General features: G+C 42.9%; 2 protein-coding genes across 5 annotated transcripts in view; both read left to right on the top strand.

The window, feature by feature from the left end:
- The window catches only part of LRP1 (LDL receptor protein 1), a 223,339-nt gene extending 214,197 nt beyond the window's left edge, over nucleotides 1–9,142 (top strand). For both annotated transcript variants that reach the window (XM_075681667.1, XM_075681666.1), the window contains 3 exons: nucleotides 667–757; nucleotides 4,164–4,311; nucleotides 6,582–9,142. In XM_075681667.1, the coding sequence (XP_075537782.1) occupies nucleotides 667–757; nucleotides 4,164–4,311; nucleotides 6,582–6,737 (395 nt within the window). In that variant the 3' untranslated portion in view covers nucleotides 6,738–9,142. The remainder of the gene's footprint in view (nucleotides 1–666; nucleotides 758–4,163; nucleotides 4,312–6,581) is intronic.
- Nucleotides 9,143–12,415: 3,273 nt separating this feature from the next.
- Nucleotides 12,416–21,461, top strand: eIF3j (eukaryotic translation initiation factor 3 subunit j). 3 transcript variants are annotated; one of them, XM_075681663.1, is made up of 8 exons: nucleotides 12,416–12,475; nucleotides 12,586–12,671; nucleotides 13,237–13,288; nucleotides 13,797–14,009; nucleotides 15,874–15,930; nucleotides 17,286–17,444; nucleotides 20,938–21,011; nucleotides 21,277–21,461. In XM_075681663.1, exons 1-8 carry the CDS (start codon nucleotides 12,460–12,462, stop codon nucleotides 21,385–21,387), a joined length of 768 nt encoding a protein of 255 aa, XP_075537778.1. In that variant the 5' UTR covers nucleotides 12,416–12,459; the 3' UTR covers nucleotides 21,388–21,461. The 3 variants fall into 3 exon arrangements, with proteins under 3 accessions (XP_075537778.1, XP_075537779.1, XP_075537780.1); XM_075681665.1 differs by lacking the exon at nucleotides 12,416–12,475 and adding an exon at nucleotides 12,826–12,873; XM_075681664.1 differs by lacking the exon at nucleotides 15,874–15,930 and having other exon boundaries at nucleotides 12,418–12,475.
- Nucleotides 21,462–21,603: the final 142 nt, after the last annotated feature.

Genomic DNA, 21,603 nt, shown 5'->3' with positions numbered 1-21,603 from the left:
AAATAGTATGAACATCATGCACAAACATCTGTTAGATCAGTGTCCTGTAATCTATCTTTTTATTCTGTTCTTTGGCTCTGGTTAGTTATTCCTTAGTGCACGTGAGCAGTATGTGTGGCTTAATACAGATGTCATCCCCCTGCCTCGCTTGTGTTGCGGCATCAGCAGTGTGTGGGCAAGTATGTTTGTAGATAATAGCTTTAGGTTTAGGCCTTTCTTTCATAGCTAAAGCACTTGGTGGTCAAATCTGGTGCTTAGGAAGAAAAGCAAATGACTTGCATATCGGGGGTTGTAAAAAGTATGCTATGCCATAGTCTACTGCTGGTGCCTGCTTTGCATAAAAAGTTGGATGATATGTAACAATTTCAGGATTGCCAGATGTCTTTCCGTGCCATTCTCAGTGCTTGCGATGATTGTTTTTAGCCATGTGCTCTCTTATGATCATCTGCATCTTTCAGTGTGTGTGATAAAATCACAAAATGAAGACTGTAGGCATTGTACGTAGTGTTGATGATGTTTGTGAAGTAAACATGTGCCCTGGTAGTTATTGTTAAAATCAGAAGGCTGGCAACATCATTATTTTTCCTGTGAACCATCTGTCTCAAAACGGGCACATGAAGTATGTAGATATTATTACAGAAGGCTTGCTCTGTTCTTGTCACACAGTCTTGGGTGCCATCCTGATTCCTGTGGTTGTCACCATTTCACTGGTTGTGCTCATTACCATGGCGGTGCTCATATACCGGAAGAGAAAGCGGTGAGTATGTCACATCAGAGTATCTACCAACCGGGAATACTGGGAAAACTGGGAATTCTCAGGGATTTTGAGTAGTCTGGAAAAACTCGATGAAAACTCAGGGAATTTGTGCCTCTATCAAGGAAAATTAGCTGTAATTTTATTGAAAGGGGGCGAAAGTTGTGGTAATGCTGGCTTGAGTAACAGACAGGAATTGTAATGAATCGTCTTTGACGCCCTGTCATCAGCTGGAGGAGTTGCCAGTGTACAGTCAACGACTGCCTTTCTGGATTCCCGATAATTTGGACTGGCTTTGCGGCACCACCACGTACCCCATAGAGTCAATGTATCAGAACGTCTGAAATTTCGGACGCAAGAACTCTTCACCGTCCGATTTTCCAGATGTTTTGCCATGACCGCAGGTCTGAAATGGCATTAATCAAAGCCACCACTGCTGCCATTTTGATTACCTCGCCGCCTCGAACCAGCGCTCTGTATGCAGATCCGCTGGCAGCCGTAGCCACCACTGCAGCAATGTTAGGCCTAGCTGCTTTGACATTCGCTATAAAGCTTCTTGCCGTTGGGTGCCGCGTTTTTTACTGAAAGAATGCGCTGCTGTCAGCAATGGCACGGACTCCACCTTTGTGGTCCTCATGAGTGACTTAGAAGCTTGGAAAGCACGGTGCATTGCATAATGTTGGTTCTCGAAAGTCAGCTTCGCCTCTGTACAGAAATGTTACTTGATGAAGCATATGGAAAAGTATTGCAGTGAAGCATAATAAGCGTGGGAAGGGTCTATTGCCACAGGGCACAGTATGTATTCCTTAATTATACATGCGTGCACCCGGTATTTCCTGTCACAGTGTGAGCATCAATATGCCTAACACATGTACCAACAGGCCTGCAGAGCATTTTCGAATGTGCCTCTGGCGGATTGAGCCCTTAAGGGCTGTAAATGACATGCATTTATTTTTTCCAACTGGCCGACTTTTCGGACGTTTTCGCGGCTCCTAGGGAGTTTGAAAAATCGGATGTGCACTGTGCAACTGACCAAAAAGATGCTTCAAATGGTCCGTGAGGCGAACGAGTGGCGGGAGGAGGACAAGAACAGAAAGGACCTACACATTGGGGAATGAACGGGAAAGGAAGCGTGCTGCCACCGTTTTGAGCTCAAAAAACAAAGTGTTGGCTGATGCCGAGATGCAGGGGTCCCTCATCCAAACCAAAATAAATTCTTTAAAGCAGTGAAACACAACACTGAGGCATCATGCGCAGGCTGAGAGTATGTCAGGACAGTTGAGGTTGACTTACGAGCTTCTGTATGCATCTCCTTTTTATTTGTACTTGAGAATGTCCAACTCAATTTGTAATTTTTTTGGAAGACATTTATTTGCTGTGCATTTTACTAACCCCTCCCTTCAGTTCTTATTTATTTAATAACGTAAACACTACTCCTTAGTATTCAAATTGGATTAAGCCGTTTTTTTTTAAATATTTTTCATATGCTTACTAGAGAGTAACAGCATCAGGCGGTATGGTTTCAGCCTGTCTTGACATAAAACATAGTTCTGCATCGCTCAGGAAATTTAAAACATAATTTTGTGTCACTCAGGGAATTTTGTAAAGGCACTCAGGGAAAACCTGGAAAACTCAGGGAATTTGGAAATGTCAACTTGGTAGACGCCCTGAACATGGTTTGCAGGCGTAGGGCCTAAAGTATCGCAAGTCATGGTTAGGTTAATCACAATTTCAAAACGTCACAGTTTCGCCCAAAAGGCGAAGCACCAACGTTCACCCACCCGCCGTTAATGGCAGGCTATAAACGCGCCTTATCTTCCTTATCGCTGTAACCTCCTTGTTGTGGCACATGGGAAAAGCATCCCCCGTTGCCCCCTCCAGCGACGGACATTTTTCTCATCTATGCTGAAGTCAGTTTCAGTTTATTATTCTTTAAGTACAATGAATCGGTAAGATACAATATACAGACGAGGGTCACAAAGTCAAAGACTTTGGAACCCTCGTCCCGCTCTGCTTGAACGTTTCGCGATTCCTCTGCGGCTAGCACAACTTTTTGTTTGAAAGCAGCACTTAGTGGCATCGCATGTTTGGTGCCATTGCGGTAACCCCATGCCGCGTGCTGATACAACACAGGTCAAAATGGCAATGTCGCTTGTGTATTTCGGTTGGCTACTGGCACGGCTAGTAGTGGCTGCAATACTGACTTTTCTACACGGCGCTAGCTACGCACTATATTTATCGTTTTTAGTTAAAAACTGGCACGTTTCTTAAAATCCTCGAATCTAAGCCGGCCCTAGAGTTTGGTATATGATTACTTTAAAAACCTATCGACCTATATTCAAACAAATAGAGTAATTGCTATCACAATAATAATTGCATTATCTTTCGGAGTTTAACTAGATATAGTGAAACTGCAGCATGATAATCAGCAGTTACCAAGGTACACTAGTCATATAATGTGAACATTTTTGTTAACCTTGCTGCTTCACTAACGATTTAAAACTTGGAGATTGACAAAGGAGCTCAAGAACAAGTTAAGGACCGTGCAAAGAGCGATGGAATGAAAAATGCTAGACGTAACATTAAGCGACAGAAAGAGAGCGGTGTGGATCGGAGAGCAAATCGGGATAGCCGATGTTCTAATTTACATTAAGATAAAAACAATGGAGCTGGGCAGAGCATTTAATGCGTAGGTTAGATAACCAGTGGACCATTACGGTTGCAGACTGGGTGCCAAATGAAGGGTTAAGATAAAAACAATGGAGCTGGGCAGAGCATGTAATGCATAGGTTAGATAACCAGTGGACCATTACGGTTACAGACTGGGTGCCAAATGAAGGGAAGTGCAGTTGAGGACGACAGGAGACAAGGCGGGGTGATGAAATTAGGAAATTCGCAAGGGCAGGTTGGAACCGATTGGTGCAAGACAGATGTAATTAGAGATTGCAGGCCTTCGTCCTGCAGTGGACATAAAAAAGGCTGATGATGATAAAGATATATGCGCGCCTGCTCAAGTGTGGTCATACTATGACACCCTTCAGTGTTTCATATTAGGTTAAAACACTCCCTGATGTTAATGCTAGTATATCGGTACCAGGCAGTATAGACAGGAGTTTGTACTTTAGTGAATGGACTTGCTTTTTGTTCACTTTAAGGTAAATGGTCTTAGGCAGACCACTTCTGATAGCCTTCTTCCTGGACTCTGTGTGAAGTTTTCAAAGCTTCACACTTGTGTAAATGTATGACAAACCAGCAGTCCAGACCTAGGTATGTGCATTTTATTGCGTGCTTTTGACACTTCATGACCTTGAAGCAAAAGGGTGGCAGGTTTAAGTATACAAAACTTTAATGCTTCCCTCCCAGTCATTGCATGTTTACCTGCTAAGCTGTTCCCTGTGCACAAATGCAGGTCCAGGCCTTTCCACCATGTGCGCATGCAAGAAAGTGGAGGAGGTGGCGGCAATGTGGAAATCAGCAACCCCATCTATCTTCGTGGTGACTGTGAAGATGATGCTGCAGAAGCTCTGAATGCTTCCTTCACTCTCGACCCAGACAAGGTGATGCTTGGTACTTTAAACCGAATAAAACTCAGGGAAAACACACTATATTTGCACAATGCGACGCAACCCCTCAAACATGTCTTCCACGGGAATGCAAGAATGGAAGGTAGTTGCCAGGCACACTGATTACATGTGCAGCCTACAGCAAAAAAAAAAAAGCAAATGTCATCTGTCCATTGTCATCGATGACTGGTTGGCTTTTACTTCATTTGCGATATGCTTACATACTGAATGAGGTGTCTGTGCACCGGGAGCAAACTTTGTTGACTTAACTGGGAAAACATACTAGCAAGGAACATATTAGTAAGGTTCTACTGCACTGACATTGGCTATTTATTTATTCCCGGACTTAATACCTTCAATTTTATAGATGAGTTTGAACATTGAGAACAATTTGCATGCACTAGATTTCATGAAACAGAATGTTATGTAATACTGTATTTGCACGTAAATAATGTGACCATGAATATAATACAAGAGGGTGACTTTCAGTCTTTGGGAAAAAGAAAACAATGTATATGTATTATGATTATAAAGTGATGTCTCAAAGAAACAGGAAACTATGGATAAAAGTGGATGCCCGCAGGGCTTGATTCATTGTTACTGCGAGTTGCCTTTGCAAAATACAGTAGAACCCCTCTAATATGTTTTCCATGGGCAACAGGAAAAAGACATAATGCAGTACACTTCCATTAATTTGATTTTTCAGTTGATTCGATCCTGGCCAAAGGTCCCTGCTGGCGCCCATGCATTTCTACACTTCTAAACTTTTGTTATTTCGATCCTAAATTTGGCCTTCACCGGATAATTCGAACATGGCCAGGCAGCATAGGCATGCCTGACCCTTATGGTAACTGCAATAGCGACCCCTTTAACAACCCGCTTTTTAACAGTATACTAGTCTTAGCATTTTTAAACGATGGTGGTGTAATACATGCTATACACCCAAGTGATCTGTAGCACATCCTTTCACTGGAGGCTGCTGCTACGATAATATGTCTTTGTAGAGCGCGTGCTTCTAGGCCCTTGCATTCAAGGGTCCTGCTGAGGTATTAGTGCTACTGACACCAATATCTTTTGTATATCATCCCCTTGTTGTATATCTTTTATGACCATAGCACATCTCTTACCTCACGTGTCATTGTCATAGTTTTAGTGCATATATATTTTATGCACTTTACGTCTTTCTTGGGCCACTATACAGCCATGTTGCATCTACCCTTCAAAATACACAGTTCATACACCATTGACAGCTAATAACCATTGACTTGGCACTCTTTTGGCACACCTAGCCCTTGCATCAAAAACATCCAATGGTCATCATCATCATAACCATTGGCAATCCCTTCATTACCGTTTGTTTGCTTGGCACTCTTTGGCCACATCTGGCCCTTGCACCAATAAAGTCCATAAATCGTCATCGTCGTCATCATCATCACTTTAACGGCTGCATCTATCTTGGCGGAGCTTAAGGGACAGTGAATCTGTTGAACACACGTGATAACGCTTAAGAAATGCTCATTTTCGGCCAGCCCTACCAAGAGTTTCAAGCAATAACTGTACTTCACAATAGTCGATTACAATAGTTACCCAATTATAATGCACGCTGTGTTTCTTTCTTTTCCATGAAACTTGTGCCGGGAATAACCTGCGCGGTGCAGTTGGATACAAAACCAAAACCATTTTCGCGGCGTTTGTATGCTTTACCGCATAACACAAGTTTATTGCAGTGAAAATGGCTAAAAACCGTGCGGCGCAGCTGACATTAGAAAACCGGCCGTCTTTGTGCAACGCATATTTTTCGAGCTAAAAGATCGAGTGCGCATTAGATTTCTACTTTTTTTAGGAGCTTTAATATTACTTCTATACTATAACTTCTACACTAGTTTTCTACTGCTGAGTAGACCCTAAATATGATAGCTTTGGTGCAAACACGAAGCTTTGGATGCATAGGAAGCGGCCGTGCGTTTGGTTCAGGGTGTGTTTTGTCATATTTTATCATCTTGTTTAATTCGACCTGCCAGATTATTCAATCAATTTCTGTCAGTCCCATCAGGGGCGAATTGACAGAAGTCGACTGCGCACATAAATAACATTTTTCAAGCGTTCTCTTGCTATCAAAGCATCTTTTTTGTTTTGTTTTCTTCAACAGGAAAATGCACTTGCCTATCGAGTTGTGTACACTGAGCAGTTATTCTCAAATGTACGTTAAAACTGCTTTTGTTTCAATTCATGTGATCACCTCCATCTTATTCCTTATTTTATAGGCCACTAACTTCAGCAATCCAGTATACGACTCGCTGTATGCCGACAACAATGGAACTGGCGAGGAAAAGAAAGGGCTTCTGCAGGGAGAGCCACAGGTGGACTTCTTTGATGGCCAGAACTCTACAGGCCCCTGCAACGATCACCCGCTCGCCTAACAGTCACAGATCTTCGTGAGAAGCTGCCAGCCCCACAGCAATGTGGTAGGACGTCACGGCAGCTGAGCAGTAAAGCTTCAGACATAGGTGAAAGGCTGCCATGAAAAGAACCTCCCAAGTCTGTCGTCGTCTCTGGAAAGATCAGCTCGAGGTGTCACAAGTGCAGCTATTCGAGCGCGAGGAACGAGCTGCTAGCTTATCTCTTCTTCGACATCTCACAGCTTGTCGTCATCTTTTGTTTACTCAAATGTGTAACTACTGGCAAGTCTGTCATGCCGAACTTGTCACCGTAGGTGGCACACATGTGCGTTGGTTGAATGGACAGTCAAAGTCTTCTCCTATTTTTTTACTTTCTGAGGTCACAGAGTCACCTGATGCATACTACATGCCATTTGTCATTTGCGCACAGGAAACTTCTAAGGAGAACTGTATAGTTCGTTGTTCCCTCTGCTCTTCAGCTTCTTCTTCCTTTTTTTTTTCTGCACTGAGTTGCACCTACTGAGTGCCCTGTGTTTTTCCATTCTCAATCGTTTCACAAGTTGGCCGGCTGTAACAGTGAGTGAGATGTGCATTTCACAGGTATATCAAAGGGTCGCACCACTATTGACAATTCCTACAGATGCATTTACTTATAGGGAGTGTAGTCTTGCTCTAGTAGTACAGCTTGAATCATTGCTTTCATCAAGGATAATTATGCCAGTAAAAGGAAGTACGAGAATGAAGTGGCATGTCTTTTTACAACGGTCACATGGGCAGCCTTTTTGTGGTACTCTAGCCGCATACTCTCTTAAGGAAAAAAAGCTCTGCAGAGGAACAGCCTTGAACATGGTAGCTTGAAGTGCTAGTCACATACATTGCCTGTATATCTCCGTCTGCCTTTTCAAATGTTATGCATTATGCAGTCCTTCATTTCCTCTTTCTTTTACCTCTTGGTCCATGCACTTTGTAAATGTTCTTTCACTACTTAAATAACAAGTCACTTTGTTTTCGGGACCTCGAGCAACGACCATTGCCCTGCCATTTACGTGTGCCATTTTATTAAGTGCTGGCACACTGCATTGGTAGGAGCCAGGTGAACTTTCTTTTAAACTTTTTTTATTTTATGCATCGAAAGCAGCTTGTTGTTCAAATCAACTAGGCAGCAAGCCCAAATTTTGAAAGTTTGGCAATCAGCAGTTGTGCGCAGCTGCTAAAAGGCATTGCCTGCATGTCTGTAGCCCTGCTAACTTAAGCTGCTTGTTTTAGGGTCATTTTAGTTTTTTTTTTTTTTTTTAAGTAGTCTCATGGAATAAATGAGGGTCTTTTTGTTGCGGCTAGAAGCTTATTGCTGGAGTGTAGCATGAAATTGCCTTGCATCGCAGAGGTCTTGACGTGCATATGCGGTTTAATAGGAATGCTTTTTTTTTTTTTTGCTTGAACAATTGGTTTTAATTGCCCTGCCATGGTACTGCTGTACACTGAGGCAGCTGAGTACATCCCTTCCAGCAGCAGTAAAGAGTAACGGTACTGCCGAGGGAGCGTCTTGTGAATTTGTCCAGGGAACCCGTGCCAAAGAAAACAGCCCTTATTAAACTGTGTGTGAGTTTGTGCTGTCAGTTAGTGGGATGTAGACAGTTATGAAACTAAAGTTCATGTATGTCGCAGTTATTTCCAGGCAGCTTTTTTACTCCACTGATTGACACTTGTCCTCTGACCTCTTCACCTGATATTAAGCATTATTAGTGTTGTACATAGTAGCTCATTTATAGAGGTCGCATGGTACTTGTAGCAATAGCGTGTCAATCAAGACAGAACTATTCCAGATCTTCCCAGAGTTTCTATATCTTTTTGTTTCAGTTGAACTCTGTTTTGTTTCCACAAGTTTACGAGCCTGCATATGTACATTTTAATATGCTTTGTGCTAGTTATCAGCGTCTTTGTATAGCAGTGGGGATGTGGCTGTGCTGATTTTCTGTCCAGTGGCTCACAATAGGCATAGCAGTCGTGAACGAGGTCTTCTGCAACTACACATTGCTCAAGATGTGCTGAAAGAAAAACAAGAAACCCTGTTGCACTTGCAAACTATAGCACAACGTCAATTGACAAACGACAGTTCTTCCATTCATGGTCTTGCTCCTAATCTGATATTGACTAGTCACATGTTTCAATGACATTTTAAACCTAACTGCCGCAGAAAAAGTCTACCCAGCCACTCTTTTCGCTATTGCCGGTGAGCACGGGTTCTGTGGTCTGCTCTGGGGATGAGTGACTTGAATGCATTTTGATTGGTACTGGCTCTAAAAGAAACTTATCTTTTAGCTTTTGGGGTTGAGCAGCTCAATTTTGTAGTTGTTTTTTGAAATCTGTATTGTTGTGTTGTGATACTGTAGGTGTACAAAAGAATAAATGTGATGATATTTGCTGCAGCGAAGCTGCATTTGTCTTGCCTTCTCGTGCTTTTAAAGGGCCCCTCACCATGTTTGGCCATTTCAAGCAGACAAGCTCAGGATACGCTTCGCGTACAGATTAACGTGTTTACAGAGTATTTTAGCGCTGTGCGCCACAAAAGAAACTGAAATTTCAAACCAAGCATTGCATGTCCTCCCTCTCTATGAAACGGTGCTCCCAACCAGACAGTCGAGATAACATGTGCAAACGTCCAGACGTAAAATGCAGTCCTAGCAACATCATTCAAGATGACGCGTTGCTTTGGTAAATCTTCCAGTGAGTGCGGAGTGCTCAACGCTGCCACTGGAAATGTGTCACGCAGCAAAAGAAAAGAAAAAAGGCAGGGCTCTTCATGTGAACCTGGTGCAGTCCCTCAACTCTGGTATGGGAGAAGGCGTGGAAGAAACATCGCTTGAGGATGCTACTCGAAGCAAAGTGCATCTATGTTGGCAGTCGGGCTCGCCTCCTGGCGGTGTATTAACAGGGCATTCAACTTCTATCTCCTCCAATAATTTTGGCAGAATGATCCCTAGACGGGCGTTTTAGAATTCCCAGCGTATAAATAAAATTTATAATGGTGCCTGGAGTGGTGTAGGGCCCTTTATCTCGCATGTTACTCGGAGAACAGACTGGTACACAGAAGACTGCAACATTTTTCAGAAGACCTGTGACACTTTGTAACTGGGCTCCTCTGCAAGGATGAGCTCTAGCCAAAATTATTGACCCCATCTGCAAATCTTGTTTGTTTTCTAAAAAGGATGGGGAACTGCATTCTGAATTTTGTTCTGTATGGAGAAAAGTTGAAAAAGCTCTCTGGTTGCATGGAAAGGTGTGCCACACAATCAATACATTGTTGACTGGTGCAACTATGACCAAAGTGCCAGACTGTTTAAAATACCTGTCTTAACAGCAAAAGATGAGCATATGTTCTGTTTATTTTACTATCAGCCTCGTGTGAGTAGTGCACTTTTTTGCTGTTGCATTGCAAAAGTTGTGTCCTGATGAATCTGCAGCTCAAGAGCATCCATCTCCAACTCTGGCCTCTACGACTGTTTTGATCACTGAATGTGACAAACCATGCATGTATAACCATGCATGCATGCATATATAACCTCCTTGCCTGGAACTCAACTGTACCACTTGCAAAGAAAACCTGTATGGATTTCTCAAAAATGGAGCATCACAGAGAAATTGGTCCTGGTCTGGGTATTGAACCTGGAACCAATGCCTTTCAAGGGTCGTTACTCTGCCACCTGAGCTAACCAGGAGGCCAGCAGATGGCACAGCAAGGCCAACTTAATTGACAACTTGACGAAAAGGGACTCTGAATATGGCAAATCAGTTCTGCGGAAGACCGCAAGATGGAGCAAGGTTCACAAAAGGGATAATTCACATCCACCTCACTGTAGCACCGACATTGTAGCTTCAGGTGAATGACAATTTTCGATTTTATATGTATCTTGACTGCCACATGACTGACTGTTCAGCAGTGTCAACATTGAATCTGAAAGATGCCATAGACGGCATCACTGCATGTTTCTACATGTTTGATGTGTACTCTTGGGAGCTTCTGAACATTGCAACTCCTTTACGTTTACTTGACTTTGCAGCTTTTTAGTAAGCTTGAGGGAAAAAAGAAAGTGTGCTAGGGCATGTAATGATAACATGCACAACTTAGTCATTGGAGTGCTGCATGCTGGGCGAGTTTATAGTCGTTGTCTGCCTGTGCGCGTTTCCAAAAACATTTTTGCCCGACAAAAGGTTCACGGGAAGATGTAGAATGGAAGTGATCAGCACTGGTTAAACAAGGGATAAATTCTTTTCCCAATGTAGATTAGTGTCTGCCTCGTAGGCAAAGTAGAATTCACAGGACACTCAAGTAGAGATTGGCTTTATTCACTTTAGGTATTGCCAAAGTGTGCGATAGAGTGTGCCATAGTTCATGATGCACATTAACTTGTAGCGAGGGAAGGGTGCAGGCGACTAGTACCTTTCTTTGTCCACCAGTGTCCCCTCCTCATCTTCCAGTTGTCAAACCCAGTGCTCTCCTTCCTTTTGGCTGGAAGTTAATTCAACAAGTTCATTCCTTGAAGTACTCAAATTGTTTATGTATTATTGAGCAATGAAATGGCAAGACTATACAGTATATGTTACACGCAAAGGTGAACACTCTAAGCTGTAAGATGTGTGAAATACATGGGAACACTTTCAGTGGTTTATGAAATCTACATAAGGCTTGTTAAACAATGTTCGCTCTAGAACTTGGACTTCGCCCTCAGCTGAATTTTGAAAGATAAATTATGCATGCACATCGGCGTTCATCGCTTCATGCCGAATAATGTGCTCTGCCTTGACACCCGCGTTTCCAGTACGAGCTCCAGGTTCCCACCTCTTAATTTCTACTCGGATCTTTCTCTAGCTCTGTGTCACCTTGTTTAACTCGCACAAGCGACCTTCTTAGAACTTACACTTAACACTTATTTTTCTGCAGACTGACCATGGTTACCAGAGATTTCACGTTATGTTTGTTCATACGCTGGGTTCTCTCGCCTGGAAATAAGCATGCGATATTTTTATGTGGTGTTCCATTGCTTAAATGTCGCTTCTGCCAGTTCAACAACAGCACAACACGCGTTCCCGATAAAATGGTGCTTCCATGATGGCCACTGGACAAATGCGCAAGATCTACACGGCCGCTGATGTTTAGAAGGTCTAGGTGTCAGGGCGACGAACGTGCGTAGAGTATCTGTCTCTCACGTGTGGTGTGTGCCTTTCGACGTCCACGAGCACTACACAGTTAAACGTGAACCTATAAAAAAAGGTGTTCGCTCTGTCGGGCGGCCGCACTCGATGTAACGAGCGTTCTATTTGTAACAGCGCTCTACTGTCGATCGACACGTTCACCGTCTGCAGGACTTGAACGGCAAGTGGAACTGCGGCCGCTCGGACCAAACACACACCGCACACACACCAGCGGCCCTGATGTGGACTACTTTTTAGGTGTTCCTGAAAATCTGAAATCTGATCTGAAAAATAATCGACTGCTTGATAGCGATATCGCTGCCGGTTCCGCGCAGTGAGAAAAAGCTTTCTGCTACCAACACCACTATATTTTTTTCGTGAGCTGCTCTCTAACCGCCAACACACGTCGAAAGTGTTCTTTTCGATTGCCTCTGCTTCGGGATGATTTTCTTTACACTTCACGAAACAGCAGTGAAATGCGAGATGGAAATGCCAAAATCGCTCACTCGTCGCGTTTTAGGCGCAGCCCACGTGACCCACTTCAGGTATCAAAATGGCGGACGACTGGGGTGAGCTTATGCGGCACATTGCGCACATTTCGTGCTCATGTGTATTGGTTAAGCGCTGAAACTTCGCCCTCGCGTTAGTGCTGACGCTACCTTATGTGTTATCATTGCAGAGAAGGAAGACTATGAGCCTCCTTCCTTCGCCAAAAAGCCTGCTGTCGGTGACAGATGGGAGGGCGAAGATGAGGAAGACGTGAAGGCACGTATACTCTGTTTCTCGTCGCTGTGGTGCGTATACTAAACTGCTAAGCGGGCTGCGTTTATTTAAAGGATTCTGCGAAACAGTGGCGAGTCGTGCACGCGCTGCTAAGACAGCAGTTCTGATTGTCTGGCTCTCGATCGCTTGCCCGCAGCATACGACGTCAACACGGTGCCATGCCCGAGAGCCGAGCTGACACATGGTAACGGCTCTCCAGCTGCACTAGAAATTATCCTTCGATTGTCCCGTGTCTGGTTTCTTTTCTTTATTATTACTTTTTTTTGTTTTCGTGAGATGTGAAAAATTGCGCACACCGCTGCAACGTCGACACGGCGCAAAGTCGGCTTAATGCCTGCATTCCCGCTCAATTGCGCAGTGTGTTCAGGGTGAAATTTACGGCGCTCGTATCGAAATGCGGTGTGATCATAAGTGGATGTTTTAACAGTCATTTGGCGGACGCACGTATAGCTCATAAATAGGCTGTTAGGAAGAGGCAAAAGTAATTGTATCGACACCGCCCTCTTAGCAGATACAATTGTGCCGACGGCATTTCAACTGCTTTCAGGATAACTGGGACGATGAGGAGGAGGAGAAAGAGGCGACACCTCCCGCTGAAGGTCAGTAATGACATGTTCATAGCATTCGCGCAAAATTATGCAGCGCCTATATGCTGTCCTTGACCTGTGCCTTAGTTTACGTTTAAAGTGCTGCGTAGTCCACTATGAATGAGCAGGCGTTTCACCTTTGTTGCGGACGTGGTCAAGAAACTTCGCGCTTACAGAAGTTACTTGCACGCTGTATGAAACTATAATTCACTGAGAATCATATTAGACACGTTGCTAATCCGTTAGTTATACAAAAAGTGCTTTCTGGTCTGCACATTTAATCCATACTGTCGAAGATCATTCGTACTTGCTCGAATGCAGCATGCCTTTTGACTGGTTTGCCTATCATAGGAAGAAAAGATGTATTGTATTGTATTGTAACTGTATTGTAACTGTTTTGGCTGTGTTGCCTTATTTGTAGGCTCATAGCATGGCAACAGTGCAGAGAAAGTGACATAGCAGAAGTCACTTTTGAGCTGCCTTTCCTGACCTGTAGCCATTTATTGTGCATGCTACACAGCTTCATCAACGTTGGTTGCCCCCAAGAAGAAGAAGCCGCTGAGCCAGATCATCCAGGAGAAAGAGGAGCGGAGGCGACGGGAAGCTGAGGAGAAGCGGGCGCGCGAAGAACAGCAGCGAGCTGCCCTGACACCAGAGGAGGAGCAAGCTGAGAAGCTGAGGCGCCAGCGCATGCAGGAGGAAGCGGACTTGCAGCTAGCGAAGGAGGCCTTTGGTGCGTACCCTAAACTTCGGTTGTCTGTTTTGTGCTGCTTCTGTGTCATCTCTTGTTCGCTTAATTTTGCAATCTTCATCATTAATTATACATAGCAGTTCTCAAGTCGACCACATGTGACGTACCACGGCCCTTTTCAACAGTTCACGCTGCACCACAAGAATGAAAAGAAATGACTTCGAACTGTGCATTAAGATTTCTCTCAAATATCCAGCCTTCCAAGGCTCCCAGGAATGAAAATATGTGGCTTTCAACACATTTTGCATCTCTTTAACTGCACCCGCACAGTTTAGTAATCGGAATCGCAGCTTATTGCCCTGCTCACATACTCGGCTGCCACTCACCTTATCGGAATTTTGATATCATGCCGGCACAGCACTACAAGCCTCTGCTTGTCTACAATGATTGTCGGCAAAACTAGAAGGGGCAGAGATTTTATTTTTGCCTCTCGTACAAGATGGCATGTCGAGAACCAATGACTTTGCAGGAGAGAAGAGGTTTGCAGCGCTCCGCCAGCATGATAAATTAAAAGGAGAGCAACGGTCAAGAACATGTGAGCTGGACAAAAGCCACACGCACCACTAGATACCACAGCATGTGCCAAAAGCCATGCACTCTGCTGTTTGAGTTTCATCTTGTCGCGAAAGTATATGTGAGCTGCTGCCAAGTACACTCTGTTTTTCATCAATTTATTTCTTTGCTAGCACCGGTGCATTTGTTGCACATTTATTTTTTTTACATTTCTTCCCCTTTCTCACCCTTGCAAATGTTTTTTTTTTTTTTTTCCCTTATGACACTGCCTCTATACAATCGCCTTGTATGCAATGCCATGTGCCCATTATTACATGGTGGTTCAGCTCGCATATTTCCTACATGTTTCTCCTTTCCGGCTTCCTCAGCAGGAGCGTCCCATATTGTCTCTGTTCTCTTGCAATTTTTTTTTTTTTTTTTTTTACATATTTTTGTTACGCTGTCATGCAATGAGCAGACCCCTGCCCCACCATGTTTGCGCAAAGGTAGCCACGATGCATTGAATGTTGATCAAAACAAGAAAAACTCTGCATATTGCATTTAAGTTTTCCAGAATCCTGTCCCAATTTGAAGGCATATTATAATGCTGTTAATTACATAGTTCAAAAAAGAAACCTTGCTTGCAAAGCTACACTTATTCTTCGTGGTGAAGTGTTGCTGTCGCTCTAATATGCATCTGATGTCCATTTGTTTATAATCGAGATAGTTTGCAGGTCTAACTATTATAACCAAAGGACTAGCAGACTGTTAAAAGAAACTTCTGCAGGTTTGGGTACTTTCAATAAGCCTTTAATTGTGCCAGAAGTGTGGGGACCTTATACGGCCAGCTCTCCAAAGTTTTCCGTAAAATTTATGCATTTGGGTTCGTTTTGCGTACTAAATTTTGTGTGTCTTGGCTTCCAGACCTTCCATATTCTGATGGCGAAATGCAAGAGGAGTATACTTTGAGCAAGGTTATGCAGATTCCACTATAAAGATGGTGAAGCAGGTGAAATAGACAACAAGCAAAGCCACCAAAAAGTCACTGATCTAACGTGTCCATTATTAGTATCTACTGTTTCAAGATTGCTGCGTCGTCCTTCCCAAGGTGTCGCGTCAGTGGGATTTTGTGAATTTTAATGTTCACACGTTGGCAGGTACGGGTCCTTAAAAAGTCAGGCTACAGTCCTTTTAATGTATCGAACTTGCATATGCTAAATATGGCAAAGTAAATGCTCCCACCCCATTCCTGCTTCCCATGGCAAAAAGGAAAGAAACTAGGAGGAAGTATTACATCACACAGCAAGCGTTCGTAAGCCAACTCTCCACATTTTCTCTCCCATTTCTCCAAAAGTTGGCCCAGCAGGTGACCCTGGGCTTGACGGACTCTGCCCACTGTCTTTGGTTCCTGGTAGGTTTTAATCTATGTGCACTCATTTGGGTGCTTTGCTAACCACTCTGTGTACATTTTCACCTGATAAATTTGTGCAACTTGAATAGTTTTTTGTAACATGTACATTTTTCTTTGCTGCAACATGCAAGTGCAGCATTTGCAGTTTACTGTTACACCTGTCGTCTTTTTGGAAGAGCGCGCACCGAGATGGCCAAGAGTGGCAGTGGGACACACTAAAACCTATCACGACATGATCACATTGGGCTGACTTTGTCTGGCTTCAACTCTGTTAGTTCTGCCTTCCACTATGCTGCTTCCACCAAGCCAGCATGTAGTCAAAATTGACATGCCACTCTTTTCTGTATGATGTAATACTTTTGTTGACCACGATGCTGTGAAAAATGTGGCAGGGCACCTTAAGTACACATCCTTGTTAAACTTTGCAACTTATTTCAAGGCATTGGATCTTTCAATTCTTTCCCCCTTCTGTCTCTCCGTCTTTTTTTTTTTTTTTTTTGTGGAATTCATCAGCGCCTACTGTTAGCAGTGCTTCTTTCCCTCTAAATATCAGCATTTATGGCATCTATTTAACATTATGTAGTTACTTTGCAAATGTGAAAGTAATAAGTAGAACTTGTCCACTAAGGTAGTTGGGCAAATTAATTGCAGCTTAAGAGGAAGTGTTAGCTCGGCCCCAACTTCGACACAGCCTCTTCAAATACATGTAAAACACAGATTTGCTTTTCGGAGATAGCTCCTGGGCCAACTTTAATGAAATTTGTGGTATTTGAGAGAAAAAGTTAAATAAAAGCTGTTCTCCACATTCTTGCATTTTCTCATCTTTCACTTTTCCTTCAGGTAGATAGTTGTGAAGCTTGCAGCCTATCATATTTTATTTTTAAACAGTAAAAAATGGCAATGTTGATGCTAGCATCAGAAACAACTGTGATGCATGACTCAGTAGATGCCATTTGCAATGGTATGTTCTCACAGTAGGCCTAACTGCATGCGGTAATGCACAAATTTTTTAGGGTTTCTAGTGCGTCACTTATTTTTTATTATAAAGAGGCACAGTAGTAAACACCAAACAAAAATTGCTAGACAGCTTAGCTTGCTCTTAAAGATAGAAACCCAGAATGTAAGCTCAGAATGAAAGTAAAGCTGGTGATGAACACAGTAGGATGCCTCGGAAATCTTGACTGCATGCCACGGCATCGTTTCGAAGACATTTTGTCTGCACTGGCATGCTTGAGCTTGCTGCCTGCAGGCTTGACTTATTTATTTTTATTTTTCATTTATGAATTACCATTTACAACCTAAACTGTGCTCACCATGTAGTTCTGCTAATGAAAGACAACTTTCATTTATTTCAGGATTAACGGAGTCAGATGGCATTGACAGTCTTCAACCAGTGACAAGGGACGACTTTGACAACCTCCGCAAGGCCTTGGCAGCCAAGCTAACAGCATGCGAAAGGTCACCTCACTATGTGGGCTTCCTGGATGACCTGCTCAGAGACCTCAGCCTCAACAGTAAGTACCACCTGTGCCACTCTGGGATGGCACTCAGTTGCAGTAGTCAAAGTCTGTGCTGTTGTGCCCTGCCCAACCTTTCACACTTGTCATGTACAGTTCCTTTAAATAATTATTGCCAGTTGATTTATTAGTTTGATCCCATCTGGGGATCCTGTTCGTTGCAATGCATTTTGAGGGTGAGCCAGCAGAGCCAGGCAAGAGGTTTGCATAAAAAAAGAAAAAAGAAAGCGAACAAGAAAGAACTGAGGGCAGAGGATCGATCATTTGCTTGCTTATGGTGGCAACTTTATTATTTTATCAACCACAGGAGAGTAGAAGCTTGCAGCCCCATGGTATGCACTTGTGCAGTAAAATCTCATAATGAAGTTGAAGGGGGAGCCATAATTATTTTGTTATATAAGTTACTTCTTTACATCCATTATCACACATACTGCAATATGAATCGCTATGGGGACTTAAGGGGAACCTCACTTACTTTGTGATATCCCACTTTGTTATAATGAGGCTTGACTGTGGCAGTAAGAGCTAGTACAGTGTCATGGACTCCTTATGGGTGTGGCCAAGTATAGTTGGAAGTTCCACTGAGGTGTGTGCACCTAATGTGCTCTTTGCAAAAAGGAATGGCAACAAAGTAGTGCAGACAATCACATCTATTGCACCTTTCATACAGTAAGGCCAGCTAGCTTAGTTACTATGGATAGAGCATGCCAACGGATGCGTGACAAATTGAGGAAGTCCTACTCAGCGCGACAGGATATCAAGCGAATATGTTCGCCCCCATGCTAGACACCACCTAATTGTTTGTGTGTACAGTCACGCAAACGATGGCATGTTCGAACGATCGAATTCATTCGTCCCAGTGTCCAGCTCCGAAGGCTTTCGCAGGACGGTCCCACAAAGCATGCGGGCCGGCATGCAGAACGTTCGCGCGCTCTCCGTTCAGAAGCCAGAGAGAGCAAGAGGCTACACCCTTTTGTATTCAAGTAAAACCCACCATCAAGTGCTGTCAGCAGTGCAACAATGGCACCATCTCTTGTACTATGCTGCAACTACAGTCACCCCCGGCGGTGCTTAGTTACGTGGGCAATTCGGATTACAGGAGATGCGAGAGCCATGCGGGGAAAACGTAAGGGGCACAAGAGCGTCTCCACAGGTGGCATTTCTTTTCGTGAAAACTCTGCACTATCTACTTTCCTGTCAAGAATGCTATGTTATTGTGATAATGCGCATGCTGTTCATAATTTGGAAGTACTGGATGCGCAGCATTAGAGAAAGGAAAAGCATGCAAGATAGATGATTATTGTTTGCTGACAAGATGCACCCCAAAGGGTGTAAACTGTTTTTAGAATATCGCGAGGCCTAAGTAGTACCGTGGCGGAACTTAAATACATATTGTCTCACGTTATGCTAGGTTAAGTGAGATTTCTTTCTTTTACAGTTGGCTTCTAATTTCAACCCTGACAGGAACAACGAAATTGATTGCATTATCTGGCTGGTTGAAATAAATAGGATGCACACATTTTCTGTGTCCAAAGTAGAAGACTTTGTAAAAAATGACATTAAAGCTCCTAACAAAGTAAAAATCTAACGCACACCAGATCTTTTGTTAGCAAAAAAAAATGGGCAAGGGTCCGATATGTGTTGCACAATGGCGGCCAGTTTTCTAAAATCAGCTTCACCGCAATACATCCATGTTATGTGGTACCGTATACAAATGCTGTGAAGGCAGTTTTTGTATTGTCTGATTGCACCAAGCAAGTGTTATGATCGGCTAAATACTGCAACCAGACATTGTGAGCTACTGTTACTGCTCGAAAATTTTCCTAGTGTAGGCCAAAAATACGTGTTTTCGGCATTAGAAAATTTGTCTTCCGCACATTCACTGTCCCCTAAGCTCAGGCATGTGCATGCTGACAGGCCAAGCTTGAATTATCCAGCAAAGGCCCAATTTTAGGATCAAAATAATGAAAGTTTGAGCCCATAGAAATGCATGAGCGCTGGCCAAGATTGAATTAACAGAAGTCTACTGTTTAACACAAACAACTCTGCTAGCACTCACCTTGTCCCCTCCGCTTTTTATTTCCATTTTGCACTAAGTGGCCATTATGGTCTGAAATTGTTCATTATGAACCGTAGTTTCACACTATAATTAGTTGAGGGAACTCTAGCACTATAGTGTCTACAGGAACTGCAATCCAGGCGGTTTAGCCAGCAGGGGAATTATGGGTAGTATTACATGGATTTGCCTAAATGTTGTCCTTCTGGCTTCAAATGGATTTGTGATTTTGTAAACCCATGAATTTCAGCAAAGTACAGTGTGATAAGTAATTAAGCTGACGGAAGCTAGGATTCGAACACAGGACCTCTAGCACAAAAGCACAATATTGAAGCCATTATGCCATGGACGCATGCAGTGACGAGCGGCATAGAATGCACTTATGAATTTCAAGCCAGCGCATTTGGCACTTGGTGTGTTTTCGATTTGGCCATTTGCTGCCTTGATTAGCAGCGATTATGCAGGTTTGCAGTCTTCTCCACTTAGAAAAGTATACGTGCTGAAATTTAGGACAATGAAAGCAGCTAAAGCATAATAAACAAAGCCACAAGAACGTTTGAATCCACTAGCAGGAAGATCAGATGAATCCATGTATAGTACTGCCCATCATTCCCATGGTGGCTGAACGATTGCAGCACCAGAGTTCCCTCTAGTAATTATTTGCAACATGTACTACTGAACTCTAGACAAAAGCAAATTTTTTTTAAAGCGACATTGTTCGAATACTGCTCTGCCTTTTATTTTTTTATAAAGCTCCCCATATAACTATTCAAAAAATACGAGTCGCATGGTCCTGCAAACTTGTACTATGGGCCAATGGACAACCAAGTGCCAGCCCTAGTGTCTACCTCTATTACAGTTTAGGGTCATACTTGCTGTGCATTAAAAACTAAGGAGTGTGTAAAATCTTTGAAAGTATTATGGTATGTGGTACTATAGCATTTCTTCTTTGTAAAAAAGGGGTGATATAGTTTCTTCTAAACTGAGGATGCCTTGGTCTCATCCCTGCTTTAGGGCAAACATCAGCATCATTCTCATTCCCCAACACTGCGATAAGCCGCACTGTAGTGTTCGTAAGCGCACATAGCACATGCTTAAAAGCATCAGTGGCAATAATGGCAGTGCATGCTTTCTGCATTTGCTTACAACAGTTAAAAGGTGTTCTTCCCCTGTTATGGAAATAGTGGGCATGTGCATGTGGAGTACTTAATAAAAAAAAGCAGTTTTTGTTTGTTGCTTGCAGAATTCCATTGACTGAAATTCTTTCTTGCAGTTATTTTTTTTTATATTCGGTTTGGTATTTGGGATTTCTTTGACACTAGTTAGAACGCTGGTTGATTCAATACAACATATTTTGTACCAGAGTACACATTTAGCTGACTGTTAAGACATCACTTATTCTTTTGTGCAAATTAAAATTTTCTCTGTGTGCAGTGGAATCTGAAGATGTGAAAAGGCTGTCCAGTTCCCTCAATGCCGTTGCCAATGAAAAGGTCAAACAGCAAAAGGTAAAAATATTTCAAAGTAGGTTCTCTTTTGTGCAGGGAACGTATTAACCTTATAAAATTTAACAAGCATTTTGAAGCGTCTTAAGGCGTTAGTAGTCTTATGGGGAGTCAAGAAATTGAAAAATTACATTTCAGTGTGGAAAAAGTATGTCGATTTGCATTACATTTGCTGTGTATGGTTATGTAGCACAATTTACTGTTTTTTTGCTATTTTGCTGCAGTCACTGCTTTACATTCTGTGTTCATAAGATGTCTGCATTTTCAGCTGAAGCACAAAAAGAAAGGAGCCAAGAAGGGAGCTAGCCTGAATGTTGGAAAGGATGATGGCCTAGTTAATCTGGAAGATTACGGCAATGAATACGACGACTTCATGTAGCATTGGCTACCTGTCTAGTTATTTATCCATTCTGTTTATACTGCTACTGCAATAAAAGGGCTTTTCTAAGAGAATGTGCTTATCTCTGTGTTATATTATTTCACCCTTATTCATATAGCAGTTCTTTCCAATTTGAGCTAGTTGATCCCAAGTAACCCATATTGCATTGTCATTCTTATGTCTGTCTGTCTTTTTAATGCTACACGTAACATTTTT

The sequence above is a fragment of the Dermacentor variabilis genome, chromosome 2 (assembly GCF_050947875.1).
Source record: "Dermacentor variabilis isolate Ectoservices chromosome 2, ASM5094787v1, whole genome shotgun sequence".
NCBI classification, from domain to species: domain Eukaryota; kingdom Metazoa; phylum Arthropoda; class Arachnida; order Ixodida; family Ixodidae; genus Dermacentor; species Dermacentor variabilis.
This window is presented reverse-complemented; position numbering and strand designations above follow the sequence as displayed.